Source organism: Rhinolophus sinicus, linkage group LG02, assembly GCF_036562045.2.
Source record: "Rhinolophus sinicus isolate RSC01 linkage group LG02, ASM3656204v1, whole genome shotgun sequence".
Taxonomy (NCBI): Eukaryota; Metazoa; Chordata; class Mammalia; order Chiroptera; family Rhinolophidae; genus Rhinolophus; species Rhinolophus sinicus.
Window position 1 is genome coordinate 161821096 of NC_133752.1, and position 19510 is coordinate 161840605.

The 19510-nt window shown below is 33.4% G+C and overlaps 1 protein-coding gene across 7 annotated transcripts in view; it reads right to left on the reverse strand.

Moving 5' to 3' along the window:
- CCDC91 (coiled-coil domain containing 91) overlaps positions 1–19510 on the reverse strand; it is a 326862-nt gene that overhangs the window by 110454 nt on the left and 196898 nt on the right. For all 7 annotated transcript variants that reach the window (XM_074325866.1, XM_074325865.1, XM_019737205.2 and 4 more), the window contains one exon: positions 7965–8072. In XM_074325866.1, coding sequence (XP_074181967.1) covers positions 7965–8072 — 108 coding nt within the window. The remainder of the gene's footprint in view (positions 1–7964; positions 8073–19510) is intronic.

Consider the following 19510-nt stretch of genomic DNA (forward strand, 5'->3'; position numbering starts at 1 on the left):
TTGGTATGTTTAATTATCTCCATTGAATTTTTATTAAATTCTCCAACTTCTGATATTTTTTGCTGTACATTAGATCTGGAATCAAACCAAATTTTGTTACCTATTAGATATGTGAAATTAGTAAAGTTACTAAATCATACCGACTCACTAATTATCACTGCTGCTATATCATACTGTTTTTTATAAAGAAATAAATAAAACAGCACATGGAAGGGACTAGTGCAGTACCTGACACCATAAATACTGAACTGATGGTATTAACTGTTGTGATTATTAAGTAAATAATTCCTGGTTATCTCTCCATCATGGATTGTCTTATCAATAAAAATGGACTTATAACATATCTTTTAATAAATTTTGGCCAAACTTCTACTTGGACAAAAGTACTGCTACCTCTGCTTTGTTTTTATTAGAATTGGATTGAAAAGGCAATATTCATTTGTTCGATTTAGCCTGTGTCATTTTGTTTTATGAGTCTCTTGTAAGTAGAAAATAATTGAATTTTGCTTTTAAATCCAATCTGATCTGAAACTCTTACAGGGTAAGGAAAATAAGACCATTTATACCGTGTTTCCCTGAAAATAACCTAGCCAGACAATCAGCTCTAATGCATCTTTTGGAGCAAAAATTAATATAAGACCCGGTCTTATTTTACTATAAGACCGGGAATATAATATAACATAATTAATATAATATAATATAATATAATATAATATAATATAATATAATATAATATAATATAATATAATATAATATAATACAATACTGGGTATAACAATATAAATATAATCCGGGTGTTATATTAATTTTTGTTCCAAAAGATGCATTAGAGCTGATTTTCCAGCTAGGTCTTATTTTCGGGGAAACAGGGTATTTACTGTCATGATAGTTTTACTTATTGGAAGGACTGATGCTGTTTCTACACAGATGTGATAGGATAAAGTGAGATTAGATGGTCCTCCAAAGATACCCATAGCATCCTGTGCTTATCCTTTTCTTATCAAATTCTCTTATTTTATTGTAATTGCCTGGTACTAGTTTGTCTTTCCACAGTGGGCGGTAAGCTTTTGGGGACATAGACTTTTTTGTTGTTTTATATCTCCAGAACCTACTTCAAATCTTGGAATAAACTTGCAAAAGTGTTTGTTGTTCTTGTAGAACATCTGAAAAATGAATGAAGAGTGAATAAATGAATGGATAAATAGATAATGTGTAGTAAGCATTTTGAAAAATAACTAGAATATAATTAGTCCTCATTAAATATTAGAATTATTTAGTGACCTAATTTTATGTTTGACTATTGGAGTTTGTTTAATTTGCCTTTATCTTTTGCACTTATTTATTGAGATGTAATTGACATACAACATTGTATTAGTTTCACAAAATGATTTGATATTTGTATATATTGTAGAATGATCAAACATAAGTTAGTAAACCACAATAAGTTAGTAAACATGTACACGCAGTTACAAAATATTTTCTTGTGATGAGAACTTTTAAGATTTATTCTCTTAGGTACTTAAATATACATACAGCTTTCTTAACGCAATATATTCATTTTTAAAAGGTCACATGCAAATTACAATATTACACATAAAATAACATTTGACATATTTCATAGTATGATTTCATGGCTATATCCTCATTAATAAATTTTGATTTAAAATACTCATTTTAAAATTCACTTTACAAACAAATAATTAACATTTTAAACTGATTTGTAAACTGGATGGTAAGCCTTAAAGGAAACTGTGCGGGGGGGGGGGGGGAATGATTAAAGTAGATAAACCTTAGGATACACAAAATTAATTTGAGTATCTTAGCCCATAATATTACCAAAATGCTAACTAATTATACTCGAAACCCTTGGGTTATCTCCATTTAATTGTTTTCCATACTATCTGGCCAGTAAGAAATTACCTTTCCCCCACCCCCGTAAAAAAGGTTTGATTTTCAGCTCTAACATTAATACCTTAAACAAGGGAAAATGGTTTTCTCGTCGTTTCTAAGGAATATCTCACTTGTGTGTGATTTAACAATATGTCACTTGCTTTATTTCTACTTTCTTGCTCTTAGTTATTTTCTCCATGTACTTTTCTCTGTTTCTTTTTTTTTCTATACTTAAGGTGCCAAGACCACAATATTTTTCTGTTCTGCTCAAGTAGAATGAGAGTGGGTGTCTTATAACAATCTATCATTACCAATTTTCCTCTAAATGAATGCAGAGAATATTTTAAAACATCCCTGTGATCTGGAGATGTAATACAGTGTTACTCAAAAGAAAAGCCAAGTGTGATCAGATGATTGTGCCATACAGAAAAGAATCATGTGATATACAGAAGACCAGGCATAAATCACCATTTTTTAATCTTAATTGAACCCAGATATAATTTTCCTTCATTTTAAATGCATTCCAGGTCAAAGTAAAATTTTAAAATTAAACCAATCTTTAAATGTGGGAGTATTTTTTTCTTTTCAGTTATATTTTTGGATACTTTCATATATTAATATTTAAATGTTACCCACTTTTCACCTAAATCGAACTCTCACCTTCCACCTTGCCCTACACACAGACAAAACACAAACTTTTACTTCTTTGGATCCTAACTGTCTGACTTCTTACCTATGTTTATTTGTTATGATAGTATTTCTCAATTATTTTTTAAAACTTCTGCAACAGGTTTCTTAATCACTTCTGTGATTAAGTTTGGGGTCTGAAAAAAATATAGTAGATTAACGGTAAAAAAGTTTTTGAAAGATAATGAAGCTAAATGAGTCTTGATATATTAAGATAATGATAGGTGCTATCAACGAATAATTGCAAAAATGTCAGTCACTTAACACAAGTTTTCTTTTTTATACATGGAAATGTTCCTGAGTGACAGATTTCCCGCAAGTGGTAATTCACAGGCCCTATCTCCTCACGCCTGTGGTTCAGTCATTGACAAAGATCTTTCCATTTCTCTCGTAAGAGGAAAGAGATGGCAGACAGAGTCTAACTTATTAACCTTCCTGGCCAGGTAGTGACACACGTTACTTTCACTCACAAATCACTGGTGAAAGCTAAGCTACTCGAACTTTGTTTACTATCTAGGAAAGTCACAATATAAATTAAACTGTTAAATTTGTAAGGGATTATTTCATATCAATTGTTTTATTGACATGGGAGGACATAGGCAAAAACAGGCTTTTATAAATTGCATCAACCCCATAAAAGCAAAGAAAAAGGTTCCCTGGGGGGATAGCAGCTAGCCAGTGACAACTCCATACTAAGTAAGAGGAAGAACAAATTTTGGTGTGTAGTTAGCTACCACTGCCATGTCTGCACAGAAAGTATAAAAAAAGCAATTCAAAAATAAATTCTAAGTTTATCAGAGTAATATTATAGAATATCAAAGGTATGGAGAAATTATTAAAAACAATCAAAGAGAAAAGATATATTATGTATAAAATATCAATAGTCAAACTACCATTACATATATCATAAGCAAAAATAGAGATTTAATAGCAATGGAATAATATCTTCAGAGAAAATAACTATTATAGAATTTTACATAGCATTTACATTAACAAATTATGGTAAACATTTTCAGAAAAAGCAAATATTAATAAAGTTTATACTTTTCAATTAGTAGGGACTATAATGTAAGTAGAGACTATAATATTGGACAGAAAGAAGTCAAGAAGTAAAAGAGAACAACAACTTGTAAATATAAGACTACATCACAATAAGAAAGGTAAATAACAAAAACATTTGGAGGAATTTAAGGACAAAGTAGAACTAAATACTAAACAATTACAGAGACATGAAGGTAAGAGTGAAAACATGGTGAAGTCCGTATAATGTTGGTCCTTTAAGGAAGGAGGGGGAAGGGAAATATCACAGAGAAGTTGAGACTTAACTTTATTTGTAACTTTTCCGCCCAAATTTAAAAGACCTGAGCAAATATGTTATAACGATACTGAAAGGGTTCCAAACATGCTACCCCAAAATATGGTACCTTGACATACTATTTTAAAATAAAGGACTTTGAGAAATGGCAGGTGCTGGAAGGACTCTCTGAGCAGCTCCTTCCCACCTAAAGACCCTCTTGTTAGAAGTACTCACTCTACACATATACCCAGAGAAATGTAGCGTCCTTACTTCTAAACAGAGGGATGCCAAGAGAAATCCAAATGAACAGATATTGCTAAATTTCCCTAGTTTACTACCCTTAGCTTTTAACCTTTTTGTCCTACCACATTTTCCCATGACTTTCCACTCTTCATCAATCCTACTATAAAAATACTCGGATGTAACTGTTTCTCTGGGTCTTTATTTCCTTATGAAGGCTGCCATGTCATGTAAAATTATAGCAAATAAATTGGTATGGTTTTCTCTTCTTAATCTGCCCTTTTTACAGGGCCTGTTCAATTTACAGGGCCCCAGCCAGAGAATCCAGAAGGGTAGTAGAAAAAAACTTGTTCTTGCCTACAAAACTGTTTTTTAAAGCTTGATACTGTGTCTAGTATATTATTTTTTGTTTGTTCTATTTAATTACAGAAAAATTGAAATTAAAATATATAATATGGGAAGTCTCAAAATCAGTGAAGGAATTCTCCAAATTTTATAGGAAAACTGTATGTTTTTGAAAAAATAAAACTGCCAAATGCTAACAGAAATCACAGCTAGATCAAAAATCTAAGCATGCTTTCAAAAAGGAAACCTTATGTAAGCAAGTATGATGTCATATAATACTCATAAGAATCCTATGAGGTAGGAATTACTTGGGTGTATATTTTATAGATGAGAAAAATGAGATACAGAGAGGTTAAGGGACATTCCATAATAACATAGTTAAATGACAATATCAGAGATCAATTCAGACAGTCGGACTCCAGAGAACGTGCTTTAGTGTTAACTTGCTTTTCCTTAAATTTTAATTTGAAAAAGAGAGAGGCAGAGAAAGACACACACACACACACACACACACACACACACACACAGACCCACGTCAAACTAAATGATTCCTAAGGAACCACCCAGTTATTAATTGTGTTTAATTAAATGTATTCCAAATGGTATCTCAAGAAACATAATTTGAAAAGTGTGGGATCTCCATTTCTACATTTTACATGCTTTTATCTACTAATGATATCCCCTTTTACTGTTTGGTTTTTAAATAGCATTTCATTATACTGAACAGCCTATGATCCGCTAAATGTTCTGAGGTACTTCTGAATGCTCTTCATCAAATATTTCCAATTGATTAACATGCGTGTCTTTCTATTGATTTAGGTTATCTTTAATTTTTTTCAGCTATGTTCAGTAGTTTTCAAGAGTACAAATCTTTCACCTCCTTGGTTAAATTTAATCCTAGGTATTTTATTCTTTAAGATGTTATTGTAAATTGAACTGCTTTCTTAATTTCCCTTTTGATTTTTCACAGGTGGTATATGGAAACACAACTGATTTTTGTGTGTTAATTTTTAACCTACAATTTCACTGAAATCATTTATTAGCTCTGCTGTCAGCTATTTTTGATGAGGCATTATAAGAAAAAGACAAGTTCAGCACTGAATTCACAAGAAAAAAATAATTCACAAGTACTGCATTACAGGTAATAGAAAAGTTCAGAAATTTGGGGACTTGCAAAGACAACCACCTTCCCAACCTCAATTTATAAAAGAAATAGTTGAGATGGCCTTTGAGCAACAAAGACCAACTAAATTCAGCCTTGCAGCAACTAAATTCAGCCTAGCAAGTATATGTTAGTCACACTCCCTATTAATGATTCAATTGATCAAGGTGTCTCCAAGCAAAGATACAACAAGGCTGTGACTGTCCTGCATATACTTTCATTTGGACCAAATTGCTTGGGGAAAAGAGACCACTGCGATTTCTTCAACCCAGGTTTGATAAATGAAGTTATTTTTAATCAGAAAGACAGACAGACAGACAGACAAGCATGAGGGTGGAAAGCATATAAACATATTAAATCTAGGAAGCGGGTTTCTAAAATAACTCTGGGTTTGGCTTGTCTTTGATAAATGAAGCTGACCCTAATCAAACACGTAAGAAACTAAAGAACCATTAACCTCACTGCGACAATTTGCTACCTAAAATGACCCATGGCTCCCAATTTTCTAGACAGGAAGCAGGCTGAAAAATGGTATCTCCAACAATGTTACTGAAAAATTTTAAACCTACAAAATCATAAACAATAGACTGGAGAACTTGTCCCTAAACCCTGAAAACAGAATCCGGTAAATCAAAGAGCAATCCTACCCCCATGGCAGAGATTCTTATTTAATCTGTCCATTGAAATTTTACAATTGTCACATATTAATGACAGCTGTGTATCTCAGATTCTTAATATTTCCAACTGAGAGAGATTACAGTCAACCCTTTACCTTTGTCTCACAACTATATACTAGATTTGTTGGGGGTAAATTCATAAATTTTAGTTTCTAGTTCTTCAGGTCAAAAAGAACTATATGTCTGGACCTGATAATGTTTCTAGAAACTGTAGCACATAATTTTCCACCTTTAATCAGAGCTCCCGGACTTTTGAGCTTGAGGCATTAGCTGGTTAGAACTCTCAGATTTTCATCCACAAGGAAAGGACAAGCAAATTTGCCTGTGAAACGGAGACTGTGACTATTTGGTGACCAAAAGAGTAGACTGTGCTATATTAGTGCTATTTATCAAATATTTCCTGCTCTCTTCCTTTCAGGTTCACGGTAAGATCTCACTAGCTGGCTGGCCCCGTTATGACTGGGGAAGCAGCATTGTGAATACAGACTGGTAATAGAAGTGTCATTTCTTGTCCAGAATTTTGAATTACTGGTAGGACATCTTACTGGACTTGTTTTCCCTCTGCAAAGATAACAGGTAATGTTTCCCGTAAGACCTATACTATCAGGCTATTTATTTCCTAGGGTGAGGACAACATGAGAACGAGCCCCAAGATAAACCTCAATGTATGTGTAGCATGAGTAAGACACAAATAGTTGCTGTCTGAAGCCAGAGAATTTAGGGCATACCCTAACCTGTCCTGGCTAATACATGCTTCATGCTGTCTCACAGATCCCATCATCTTAATTCTTCTCTGTGATTTTTCTGTTATATTATGAAGTCATACAACTTCGTACCTCTGACAAGCTGGTATATCACCACCCAAAAGAGTATGTTATATCAAATACATAAAATTCCTGGTGTATTTCCTCTTCCAAGCCATTTGTTAAAATCACATTGAAAAATATTTAAGAGAACTGATCTCAATCTTAGGGACGTGTTAGCATATTTACAAATCACCATTTCAATTCTATACCTAATTCTGTTTTCCTAATTCTTAGTATATTTTCTTCTCATGATATCAAATAGGTCTTTTAAATACAGTTGATTTTATTTTCACCCACCAAGTTTTGTTATTCCAAGGTGTTGCTGAGAATTTCTTTCATGTATTATTTGTACTATGACACATCCAAAAATGCTCTTCAACTGATTAATGTAAATCAACTAATTGTCTTTAATGCCTTCTAACACATTAAATCAAGGAAAGAAAAATCAACAAAAATTCAAATAGGAACTAATACCTACATACAATGAAAGGTAACTCAAGCAAAAATATTTCTAAAAATTCAAATATTTATAAATCTTATACCACTGAAACCATTACATGTGCCATAGCACATTTATAGTCATCTATTTGCTTCGGTTGATAAATAATATTAAAACCCAGAAGTTAAAATAGGAATCATTAATTTGAGGGAGTCCTACATACCTTAGCCCTTTTGCTCTATTTTTAGTCTATCATGAAATGCCCAAACTTTAACATTGAGTTTACATAAGCATATTTTTTTCCTCCAAAGTACACCAAGGAAAGTAAATGGTACGAAACTGAATAAACAGTTATAAAGCTCTCAGGGGAGGAGAGTCAGAAGAAAAGTATAAATATATAATGGATGTACAATTTTATTACCTGAGTATTTAACAACTCCTCACACTTGTGTGCTTGTTTCTCAATTGCAGAAATGTACTGTTTTTCAATAGCTTCTACTTGCTGCTTCACGGAAGACTGTAGAAGTGCCTAAAAACAAGCAAAAGAAAAAAAAAGTCATGTGGATCACAGACAAAACTTGGAGTCTACTGTTGACATGATAATTTTTCTGACAGTTGTACATATCTGAAATATGATATTCTTCTGCATGAGAAAATACACATTTGTGAATACTGAAGCACACTCATATATACTTTAAGCTTTCGGGTTTAGGTTTTCCAATTGCCAAGACTACAGTTTTTTGGCTCAGATGTTCCTTCCACACACCTCTCCTTAAAAAAGGCCAAGTCATAGAAGATGATAAAGAGGGTGAGTAGGTCTGTTAAATATAAATTCAGTTTAGTGAAGACCACACAGGATGAGGAGTGTATGAAAGCTGCTGAAAAAAAAAGAAGAAGAAGAAGGAAAAAAAACCAGACATATTTCACTGGCTGACAAAACTCCACATCCTCTCGGCACACTGCAGTATCCCATGGGCCAGCATGATCTTCAAGACCACAAGTCAAGTAAAAGCAGATGGAAACTGAGCAATTTCAAACATAAAAGAACTGCCCCCCAGGAAGTTCACACCCCTAATGTGAAAAGGTATAAGTCAAAGTGTGGAAGTCGGAATCTCAAGGCAGTGTTTGTAAAGTAGTAAAACTTGGGAGCCTAGGACAAACTTAAGTGGGCAGTGTAAATGTTGGAACCTCCGTCAGTTAAATACAAAGATGTTAACACTGTTGTAAGGGAAGCCAAATCAGCATTTGAAAATGTTCCACCCACTCACTTCCTTGTTGGAGATGCTTAGAATATTATCATCTTTTTTCCTTTCCTTTTTTTTTTTAAGCATTATATGTTATACTTAACATATTCCCAATATTATCTTACATGCTATTTATAAATCCCAAATCATTCTAAAATATGCATTCAACCATATACATAAGAACTCTTTAGCAAATCTTCTATTTTTGAAGGTCTATCTGGATAATAAACTACTCATAATCAAAATAGTAAGTTGAAACAGACACACGTCTTATAGAAAGCAGACTCTTGGCACATTTACCAACAAAAGGAAAAATAAGCCAAATCTCTTAAATAATCTCTGTTATGAAACTAGATTTACTTGGTTGGAAATAACATGCATTAAGAGGCTAAATAAATATGCATGTTTTTTTTATTTTTAAAATCTCAGATGAAAATATTTTTAAAACCTCAGGATAAGCCTCCAATTTTCAGATAATTAATTTTCTCTTGCAAATGTTAGACTGTGTGATGATGCTACTACTCCTATAATTCAATAGTCATCATGCTGAATTTACCAGAATTTACCAGAATTACTGGTAAATTTAGTAAAGCAAAATAGAACTCTAACTGATGTTTAACCAAAATATAAAGAACTGTTTAATAGAACTGCTTTACCTCTTCATTTACACAGTTTATGTCCTCTAAAGATTCCATAACGATTAATTTATGTAAGATGCCAAAATGTAACCTCTTAAACTGTGACTAGATAATGCAAAGCTCTACTTTACCTTTGGTATCTGTTAGACTTCAGAAAATTTAAAGAACGGTATAGTTATAGACAATTCCCTTCGATATATTCATTGAAGTTTTTGTAGAGAGAAAAATGCCACCCTTTTTTTGGACTTGGGATATAACAGAATTGTTTCACTTAATGGAAAAAACTGTTTTCCCTATAAATACCCAATTGTGATTTTTAGTAGATTGTATCCTTTGTAAGGACAGGTAAGTTCATGACATAAAATATTTTCTCACTATAATTAAGAATTTCAACCGAATAGTACTTTTTTTCCTCTAGTGATTAATTTGTACATTATACAGGTATATTCATTTTCTTCCAAATTTCAAAGAGGCAAACACTGTAGGGTAACAAGTGAGAGCCAAAGCCATGGTTACGGAGCAGGAAGAAAAGACATGCAAATTTAACCATCCTTTCATACAGTTCAAATCTCTCATCTTAGCCCATTTCAGTTATTTAAATTCACCCATCTACAAAAGAGACATAAAGGTAGGTACTGGAAACATTAATATTTAAAAAAAACAGTTTGTCCTCACTGAGTTCCTTTTATTGTTGAAGAGAAACATTTTCTCGATAACCACACACCATAGGTATATGCAAGGTGTGTATGAGAGAAAGAAAAGATATACAAAGCCTGCCTGTAAGGCTCACTGGTATACACAGAGAACATTAAAATAGATAAGAATAGCTTGAGTTAAGCGTGGAGGCAAGCAGTCATGCAGGAAGGTAGAAAAGTAGGCAGGTGTCAGATATTAAAGACACTGCATGTCGTAACAAGGTTGTTTATGAAAATGTGACCTATATTATTCAACAATAGGATTATCAGTGCCACCCTCGAAACAAAGGAGGTAATTTCCAAAAACTTTTCTTACAGCTAGTATATTAACCATTATGAACATACTTACAAATACACATTGGTATTAACTATGTGCTTTTATAGCTTGATCTATCATTATTTAACTGGTTATCTATTTTCCAATGTAATATAATAATTGCCTTTATATTTCTCATGTAAGTGTGAAAATGAGCATTAATCTTAACATTTCCCTGCAAGTTACCTATTTGATTTCTCTGTAATTGTTTCTACAGATACCAAAGACACAAGGAAGCCTTCCCTTGGGGTTATACAAAAGTATAGAAAAATATATGAAAGAATTATTTTCTTTCTAACCTATTTTTAAACTATTCTTCACACATATAAAGCATTAAGACTCACAGTGTGTAGAGGCAGAAAAACAAAGATGTATACAAACATCCTATAATGAAAAAAGAAATGCTACCAAAGCCAGGGGATATTTTGTTAATTTTGAACATATTTAGGTTTTAGCCTCAGTTCTACCTGAGATTTTATCATCCCAAGGAACTTAATTTACTGAACTTAAGAAAAACTATTTACTATACTTCTTTAAGAATTTTAAAGGTGTGAACAAGACTGTAGGTTCCTTTAACACAGGAACTATATATCATGTACAACTTCTTACAGAGTTCCTTGCACATAGTACACCCATGCGATAGCTATTTGGTGAATAATGATCCTTGTATTAAGGTTAATACTTAAAAAAAAAAAATCATAGTTTGAATGGTACCAATATTCACTGCAAAGTACACTAAGCTTCAGATTGTAACTACTAAGTTACCAAATTTCTTGCTGAGTACATTTAATCCTTATCAGGAATCTCAACTTTTTGTTATTATTTTAGACTAGAAATGTCCATTCATTCTACTCCACAGGATCAATTTTGGGTAAATAAAATAATGTGTGTGAAGCACTACAAATGCCTTAGAAGGAAAAGTATGTTATAAATTTTACAATTATTAGACTTATAGAAAACAAATATAGTTAAGTCCAAAACCACCCCAAAGCAACCAACACCCATAAGTACCAGTAGTTGATATGTACGGATGTTGATGGAAGTGAATATACACCAGAATTTAAATGAGAAGAGAAGTATAGCCAGAGTGGACTAGTACAACCCAAACTATAGTCCATTGTCCAAACAAACCCACAGGTATTCTTCTCTCTTGAAACAGCCCAATTCTTACAGATCTGATTCCAGCATCATCAAAATAAATGACTTGTCCTAATTTGTAGAGCAGATATGTCTAGGGAACCAGACGATCTATGAAACATTAATATCATGTGAGTATTTAGTAGATAACCTTAAAAAGAATACATCGTAGCTAACTTTGGGGACCGTAATTAGATTATTTTACAAGTCACAAACATTTTAATTAATTCCTTTAAGTCGTACTTTACAAATGGAGAAAAGTATAAGCTATGGAGCAAGCTAGGGGAAAAATGTGTAATAAATAGCCCCAGTAAAATTTAAGCCATAGGAGACAGAAATCCGGGTTTAATTCACCACAACAGTACCTAACACATAGAAAATATTTGAAGAATATGTGGAGAATGAACTGAAGAAATGAATCCTGATTTCGGCATGTCCAAGTCTGGTTATTTGCCTATTCACAGAGCAACTATCAGAACTTGGATGTTAATTATGTCTATAATTATATTCTTAGCTTAGGTTTTTGGCTACAGTAGCATAGACAAATTAATTGTTGTAAAGGGTCATTTGAAATTAAGCACAATTTCAACTTCCTTGGAAAAATACCAGTTTGCTTTTCAAAAATGTATTTCAGATCTTTTCCAATTTTTAACTAAATAAGCAAATTATTTTTATTTATTTTAATAAAATAAGCAAAACTAAAAGACATCTGCAAAATGGGTAAGTTTAAACTTTGAAGGGATACTTTTATGTTTTATCTGGCATAAGTGCTCTTTTGAGCAAAATGTTACTTCAAATTTTGCAAGGCTATTATAAGATCTCTGAAATTTTCAAACACCTTATAAGCAAGTTTGTTATTCAAAAGGAGAGCCTATTTGACTGAGATGCATTTGAAAAACGATGCTTCTCAGTCATTTCACGGAATCATCTATCTATTTTTCCATGAGCTCTCCATATCTATTTTACAGGTAAAGAAATAGACACTGAGGTTAATAAATGTGCTCAAAATCAGATGACAAGACTCCATGGAACAAAGAACTAAATTCAAATCCATCCACTTGGTTCCCTGTTTGTCTTAGCTGTTCTAACCTGGTACAGCAGGTTTCTCTTCATGCACTAAGTACTTAATCTATTTTATAGCCTCTTACTTATTTATTCATTCTTCATTTATTCATCTAATATTTACTAAACCCACACTTTATTCCAGACACTGTTCTAGATACTGGGAATACAGAGTGAACAAAATAGACATGATGCTGACTCTCCTGAATAATTTGCATTGGCAAGGGGATGGGGAAGGTGGGGAGGACAACCAAGATTGGAAGGTAGACAATAAACAAACCATTTTCTGATGGTGTTACATGGTATACAGAAAACAAAAATGGATAAAAATGAAGACTAATGCAGGAGAAAATTTTCAGAGAGGATAGTGAAGAAAGAGCTCTCTGAAGAAGTGCCAATAAGAGTTGAGATGGCACAAGTGAAAAAAAACTCAGCTATATAGAAAGTCTGGGGAATGAACATTTCTATCAAAGGAAAAAGTACAAAGTCTTAGGGTGGGAATAAGGCTGATAAGTTCAAGGACAAGAAGAAAGGCCAGTGTAGGTCATATGAACCATGGATCATATGAATCAGATGCTCCAGTTACACCAGATTTCTTTTTATCCTTCAACAGGCCAAACTTCTTGCCAACTTGGTCTGTGGTCTCGCTGAGTCCTATGTCTGAAAGTAAATCAGAGGTCAGAAAAGGAGGTAGAGGACAACAATCATGTACAACCATGGAAATGTATTTTAATTATATTCTAATTGTAATGAGAAACCCCTAAAGACATTGGTTCACAACATTATATGTGTTTCAAGTGCACAATTCTATAACATATTATCTGTATATTGCATTGTGTTCACCACCCAAAGTCAAGTCTCCTTTCTGCACCATGTATTTGATCCCCTTTACTCTCTTCATCTTCCCCCCATCTCTCTTCCTCTCTGGTAACCACCAGGCTGTTATCTGTGTCTATAAGTTTGTTTGTTTTGTTCATCTGTTTTGTTTGTTGTCTTCTGTTTTATATCATACATATGACTGAAATTACATGGTTCCTGTCTTTCTCCATCTAACTTATTTTGCTTAGCATAATACTCTGAAGATCTATCTATGTTGTCACAAATGGCAGTATTTCATCCTTTCTTATGGCAGAGTAGTCTTCCATTGTATGTGTGTATCACATCTCCTTTATCCAATCATGCATGAAGGATACTTAAGTTGGTTCCATGTCTTGGTCACTGTGAATAGTGCTGCAATGAATACAGGCGTACACATATCTTTACGGATAAATGTCCTCAAATTTTTCATGTAGAAACACAGAAGAGGGATTGTTGGGTCATGTGGTAATTCTATGCTTAATTCTGTGAGGAACCTCCATACTGTTTTCCATAATAGCTCTATCAGTTTACATTCCCAGTAGCAGTGTATAAAGTTTCCTTTTTATCCTATGTCCTCTCCAATACTTCTTATTTGTTTTATTAGTAATAGCAATTTTAACTTGTGTGAGGTGGTATCTCATTGTGGTTTTGATTTGCATTTCCCTTATAGTTAGTGAAGTTGAGTGTCTTTTCATGTATCTGTTGGCCATTTGTGTATCTTCTTGAGAAAAGTGATGAACATTTTTTTATTCAGTAAAAATTAAGAGTAATACAATTATTCTCTCTGGTAATGAAGGAGTTATTCGTGATAAGAACTAGCTCAGTTTGCTTCATGTCTCACAAAATGTGCCATAGATATACTACAAATATATCTGGCAGGCAATACTTAACTTCATCTTAGTCTGGACAATAGCATCCAATTCTTCTACAATACTTACATCCTCCACTTTATTGCGAATAGACTGGCAACAAAGACTACGAAAATGAAGACATGGTGTCCAAATGATGACAGCTGAAAAGATTGGGATCTGAATGCTGATCTTGGTTTCCAACTTGTCTTAATGTTCAATGACTCTTGGCTAATGAAAGATATATTTTGCCCACTTGGGGATCTAAAACGTTAATCTACAACTTTGTTGACTTGTAGGTCGGGGGAAGAAAATGATAGTTTTATATATCATATATCACACAAATATAGTGTGTGTGTGTGTGTGTGTGTGTGCGAGCGCGCGCACGCGCGCTTGTATTTAAGGAGTCAATCATTGAACTAGTAATCCAACTGACAGATAGATGTGGTTGTGTTAGAAGAGAAACATTAGGCCATCTCTGAAAACATGTTTAGACATTTTAAAAACTTCATGGGGATAGAAAAAGAAATACTGTAATTAAAATCTATCATGGAGAAGTGATTTAAAAGCACAGTGTAAAAAGGACTACGCAGTACAATTCTCCAGGGGAAAGATTTCGATCTAGACTTAAGGCTTTCATTTACTCAAAATTGGCTCCAAATTTAAGTTTAGGTTCATGGTCTCCTGCTACTCGGGTTGGCAGAGGTTAGGCAACACTCAACCCAGTGAGTTCCGCTCAATCCTTGGGGAGAATGAAGGTGCATGTTTTTCAAAAGTAAATTCCAGATGTCTGAAGAGTAATAGTGATGGATTTGGCCATATTTCTTTTTAGAAAGCAACACAGAAATTATGACCTAAAATTATGGAAAAAAATGGACTGAAAAACAAAAGGTTTCTCCCTTCCTTTTTCCTTAATTTTAAAAAAGGAGGAGAATTAACGAGGTCATGTTGAGGCTGCTGAAAATGTATCCTGTTACAGATCTCAAGCATTTGGAATTGCTGTGATCCTCAGGTTTTTCTATGTATTTGAATTACAGTGCAGAGGTACTATACAATTCAAAAAGAAAAATGTTAAATTATGGGTGTAGATCTAAACATGGAAATTCAATATAGTCTAGCCATGCTATAAAGTGTTTTGTAGGCTGTGAAAGCCAAAGAAAATCTTCAGGACTGAGGGAATCATTCCTGTTGGCCTTGTTGTTAAGGGATTCTAGTAACATAAGAGTTGTTACCTCAAACACCACAAAAGTCTCCCAGTGAAAATTTCTTTTGTGCCATGGACAACACATTAAAATTAAGAAGTTTCTAAAATTAAGTACAGCACAGAGGCTTTGCATGTCTGCCTTCCAGATACTTTAAACTTCTGAAAAGCTGCCATATGGATATGCCTCTCCCTCAGATGCCACAATATTGTTCCTTGTGACTTGAGTAAGAGCTGCAGTTTCAGAGAGAGAGAGAGAGAGAGAGAGAGAGAGAGAAGAGAGAAGAGAGAAATTCTGACTAAAACAATCTCTTCAGAATCTTTCATAGGATTAAATGAAGCACCTGGTAACTGAACACTAAAAACCCATGCATCTCATTTTCTGAAATATCAGAAACCATGGAAGGAAAGAAACCCATTTAGATGTCAGAAATATTTTACCTAAATACACATGCATTACCATTTTCAGAAGGGAGGTATAATTTGTTGAACAGAGCCCTGAATGAAACTTTGAGTGACCTGGATTTTATTTAAAACTCTTCCTTTGCTTATATGTGTTTGATCAAGGCCTTATGTTTCTCTCTGTCTCAGATTCCTTATCTAATCAATGGGGGAGAACAACAGATATAGTTTCTTCTCTGTCAATGATGAAGGAATTCTGTGAAATTATAACAGTTAATTTAATTCTTTATGCTGATATTTCAAAATGGCATTTTTCTAACCACTCGCTGATTTTTGAGAACTAAGTTCCTCACTTTTTCATGATAAATGAAACTCATGCTCAAGTTAGGATCAACAATATCTTTTAAATCACTAGTTGTAAGAGCATTACAGTTAAGAATTTTCTTCCAAATTAATCAAGATCCATTCATCAAACAGAGATCTCAAAGATTAGAAAAGAACTTTTTTCCACACTGAAAAACCACCAATATTAAGTGAGATTAGAGACTTCTCTTAAATCAATTTTATTAGAAAGTACACTGACAGGATCAAATTTACCTTTATGTTTCCTTTTTGATCATAAAGAGAATAAAATTGTGAACTAAGATAATGATGTAAGATACTTCAACTGGGTTCTTTTCCAGTTAAAAATTAACCATATATCACAGAAGTTATAATGTTCGGATTAACACATAAAATATTTAAAATCCATTGGATTGGGCACCAAACTATTAGAAGTCTCATCTCCAGGACTAGAGCAGGTAGCAGATGCCCCTGCAGTGCTGAGCTCTAGCTTGACTGTGTAGGGTTAGGGAGAAGTCCCAGGGGAAGGGACAAAGTCATCAAAGTGGCTCAGAGAAACCATTAATATACTAACTGGTATGGAGGTATTTCACTATTGTAAAAAGGCACTAAGTGATGCTTGCCTGCTGGACATTAGCCCAGATTGGGTTGTTATAATGGATTAATTATCAAAACATTTGGCTACATGAATATCCTGCTAAACACCAAAACAGGATTCAAGTTAGGATCAAGCGTTGAACGTGGTGCTTCTGACGACATAGACTAAATCAGACTATATAGGGACTCTTCCTCCAATGGAATTCCTTTCTCATTGCTATAAAGCAATTTGATAATCAAGTCACTGCAAATCAGAGACACAGCAATTGTAAATAATTTATCCAGTCTCTGAAAAAATAAAGCCTAGGTAGAAGGTGAGTGATTCTCAGAGAGCAATGTGAGAAAAATTTAATTTTCACTATGCATACTTCCATGTCTTTTGAATTTTGTATTGTATAAATATGTTACCTTGTCAAAAACATAAGGTATTTTGAAAATAATAGGGCAAAACATTCTATTATCTAATAATTTATCCTGGGTGTAGAATTACTATTCTCATATGCCAAGTTTCCCCAAAGCTGATTAACGAGAACTTAAGAATAATATCAAAGCCAGGCTTCTATTTGATACTGGGTTGCATACCGCTTAGAAATGTGACTGACATCCTAAAACGCTATTCAGGTTCTTACCTCTCTGTCACTGTTTTTTACATCTCTGTTTGCCTTCCTTAGAGTCTGTGTTTTACAGTTCAGAGAAAAGCATAAAGTTAACCATTCCTCTCTTTCAAACAAGCAAAACATTTAAAAAATTAAAAGTAGTTCCTGCACACATATTTTCATTTAGACTTAGAAAATTAAATGAGTATAACTTTCATCAGTTTATCTTTTCTGCTTTAAGAACGATGGCATGCATCCTTTCACTAAATGGGATGTTGGTGGTCAATAAAAAAATGAATAAAAATAAATCTGTTAACCCACACACTTCAGTTTTTTTCCCCTAAAGTCTAATTACGAAACGCTTCTCAGGCAATATTGAAAACTGAAAATGCCTGAGAGCAGATAGACCTTGCTGATGATTCAGTTTATTAAAATAATGAAAGATTAAGATCAATATAATTGATATATTACATTAACTGGCATAGTTACAGAAATGATATTATTTACAGATGCTACTGCATAATCCCTCTTCCAGCATTATTACTAGAGGTAGAAACCTGTTGAATAAGCTTAGATAAAAGGAAGATTTGAAAAAAACCTTTAACCCATCAAAACAGGTCAAGCCTCATTCGGGCGAATATGGAGAGACAATATTAAGAACACAAGATACTTATGACAAAGTAGTCTGAATTTTTATGAGAAGAAGAAGAAATCTGTAACTCATCAATAATAATATCTGGGCCGGGTAGGACTGCTAGTGATAGAATTTTCAAGTCTGATCAACACTAGTCACAAATATTAACCTGACATGTTATAAAAAAGAACCCATAACACTGAAAGTTCATTTTAGAAGCAAGCCAGAAATAACTAATGGGGGGGAAGGCAGGTCTTAACGTATCTTAAAAAACAACTAATTAAATAAACTGTTTTCTTTTAACATTCATTTAAAATTTTGTTTATTGTTGGAGGTATTTTTCAAGGTCTGCTCTGCAGCAGAAATTTGAAATTTATATCCACAATACAGAATAAAGCCTTTCCCTTCATTCCTTTAACTATCAGGCTAATGATCCAGTCACAATATAAAGGAAAGCCTTAAATCTATATTAGAACAAGTTTTCTTGCAAGGTTTCCAATGCCTTTTGGTTTTGGCCTCATGGATAAAACCACAAGAATAGCCTTGCATGCAAAATTCTGGCTTAGCCCAGTAAACTTAGAGGCACACAAGAACTATTCTCAACTACCAAACCTTTCTCAACCCTCTGTCGAGGTTAAGTTTGGTGGGAGGGATAAGAATGGACAAGCCAAGTGGTTAGTTCCAAACCAATCACTAGTATCTAGCATGCTGTTATGCCAAACTCTACTGGCAACAGCACACATCTTTTGTCCAGGAAAAATCTGATCATATGATAAAAGCTGGAATTTATGAGAATCCTTGTTCAATCAAATAACTGAAACTATAAATTTATTTCATACTTTTGGATTAACAAAACAGCAGAATTCAAAAAATATATATGTAATAAGTCTCATATCTTAATTTATACTTCTCGCCTCTTTACACAAAAAGTTAGCAATCTCTAATCAAGGGAAAATATCAAAAGAAGAGAAAACAAAGCTGTTTCCCCCTCCTTGGAGCAGAACTTTATACAACACAAGTAATTCTACACCCTGGGAAAAATTGGTCTCCTAAATGTAATATGTTCTCCCTTATAAAACAGTATAAACAACTCAAGAGTTCAAATAAAACACTCGCAAGTGGGTGCTTTTGAAACATAGAATATAGCAAGCATGTGATACTCCAAGCTGGCATTTGACATATGGTACACTGCTAAAATTCAAAGCAATCCTTACCAAAAGGTATTTAAGGAATACTTAACCTTTACAGAAAATGCACAGAAGACCAACACACTCAATAAAATCAAGGTTGGGTAACATGGGAAATGAATATATAAAGAATTTTAATAAAGATAATTAAGGACAACTTAAGTTTATGTAGCAAGTTTGCATCATTTTTCACTATGAGTAGCAAAACAT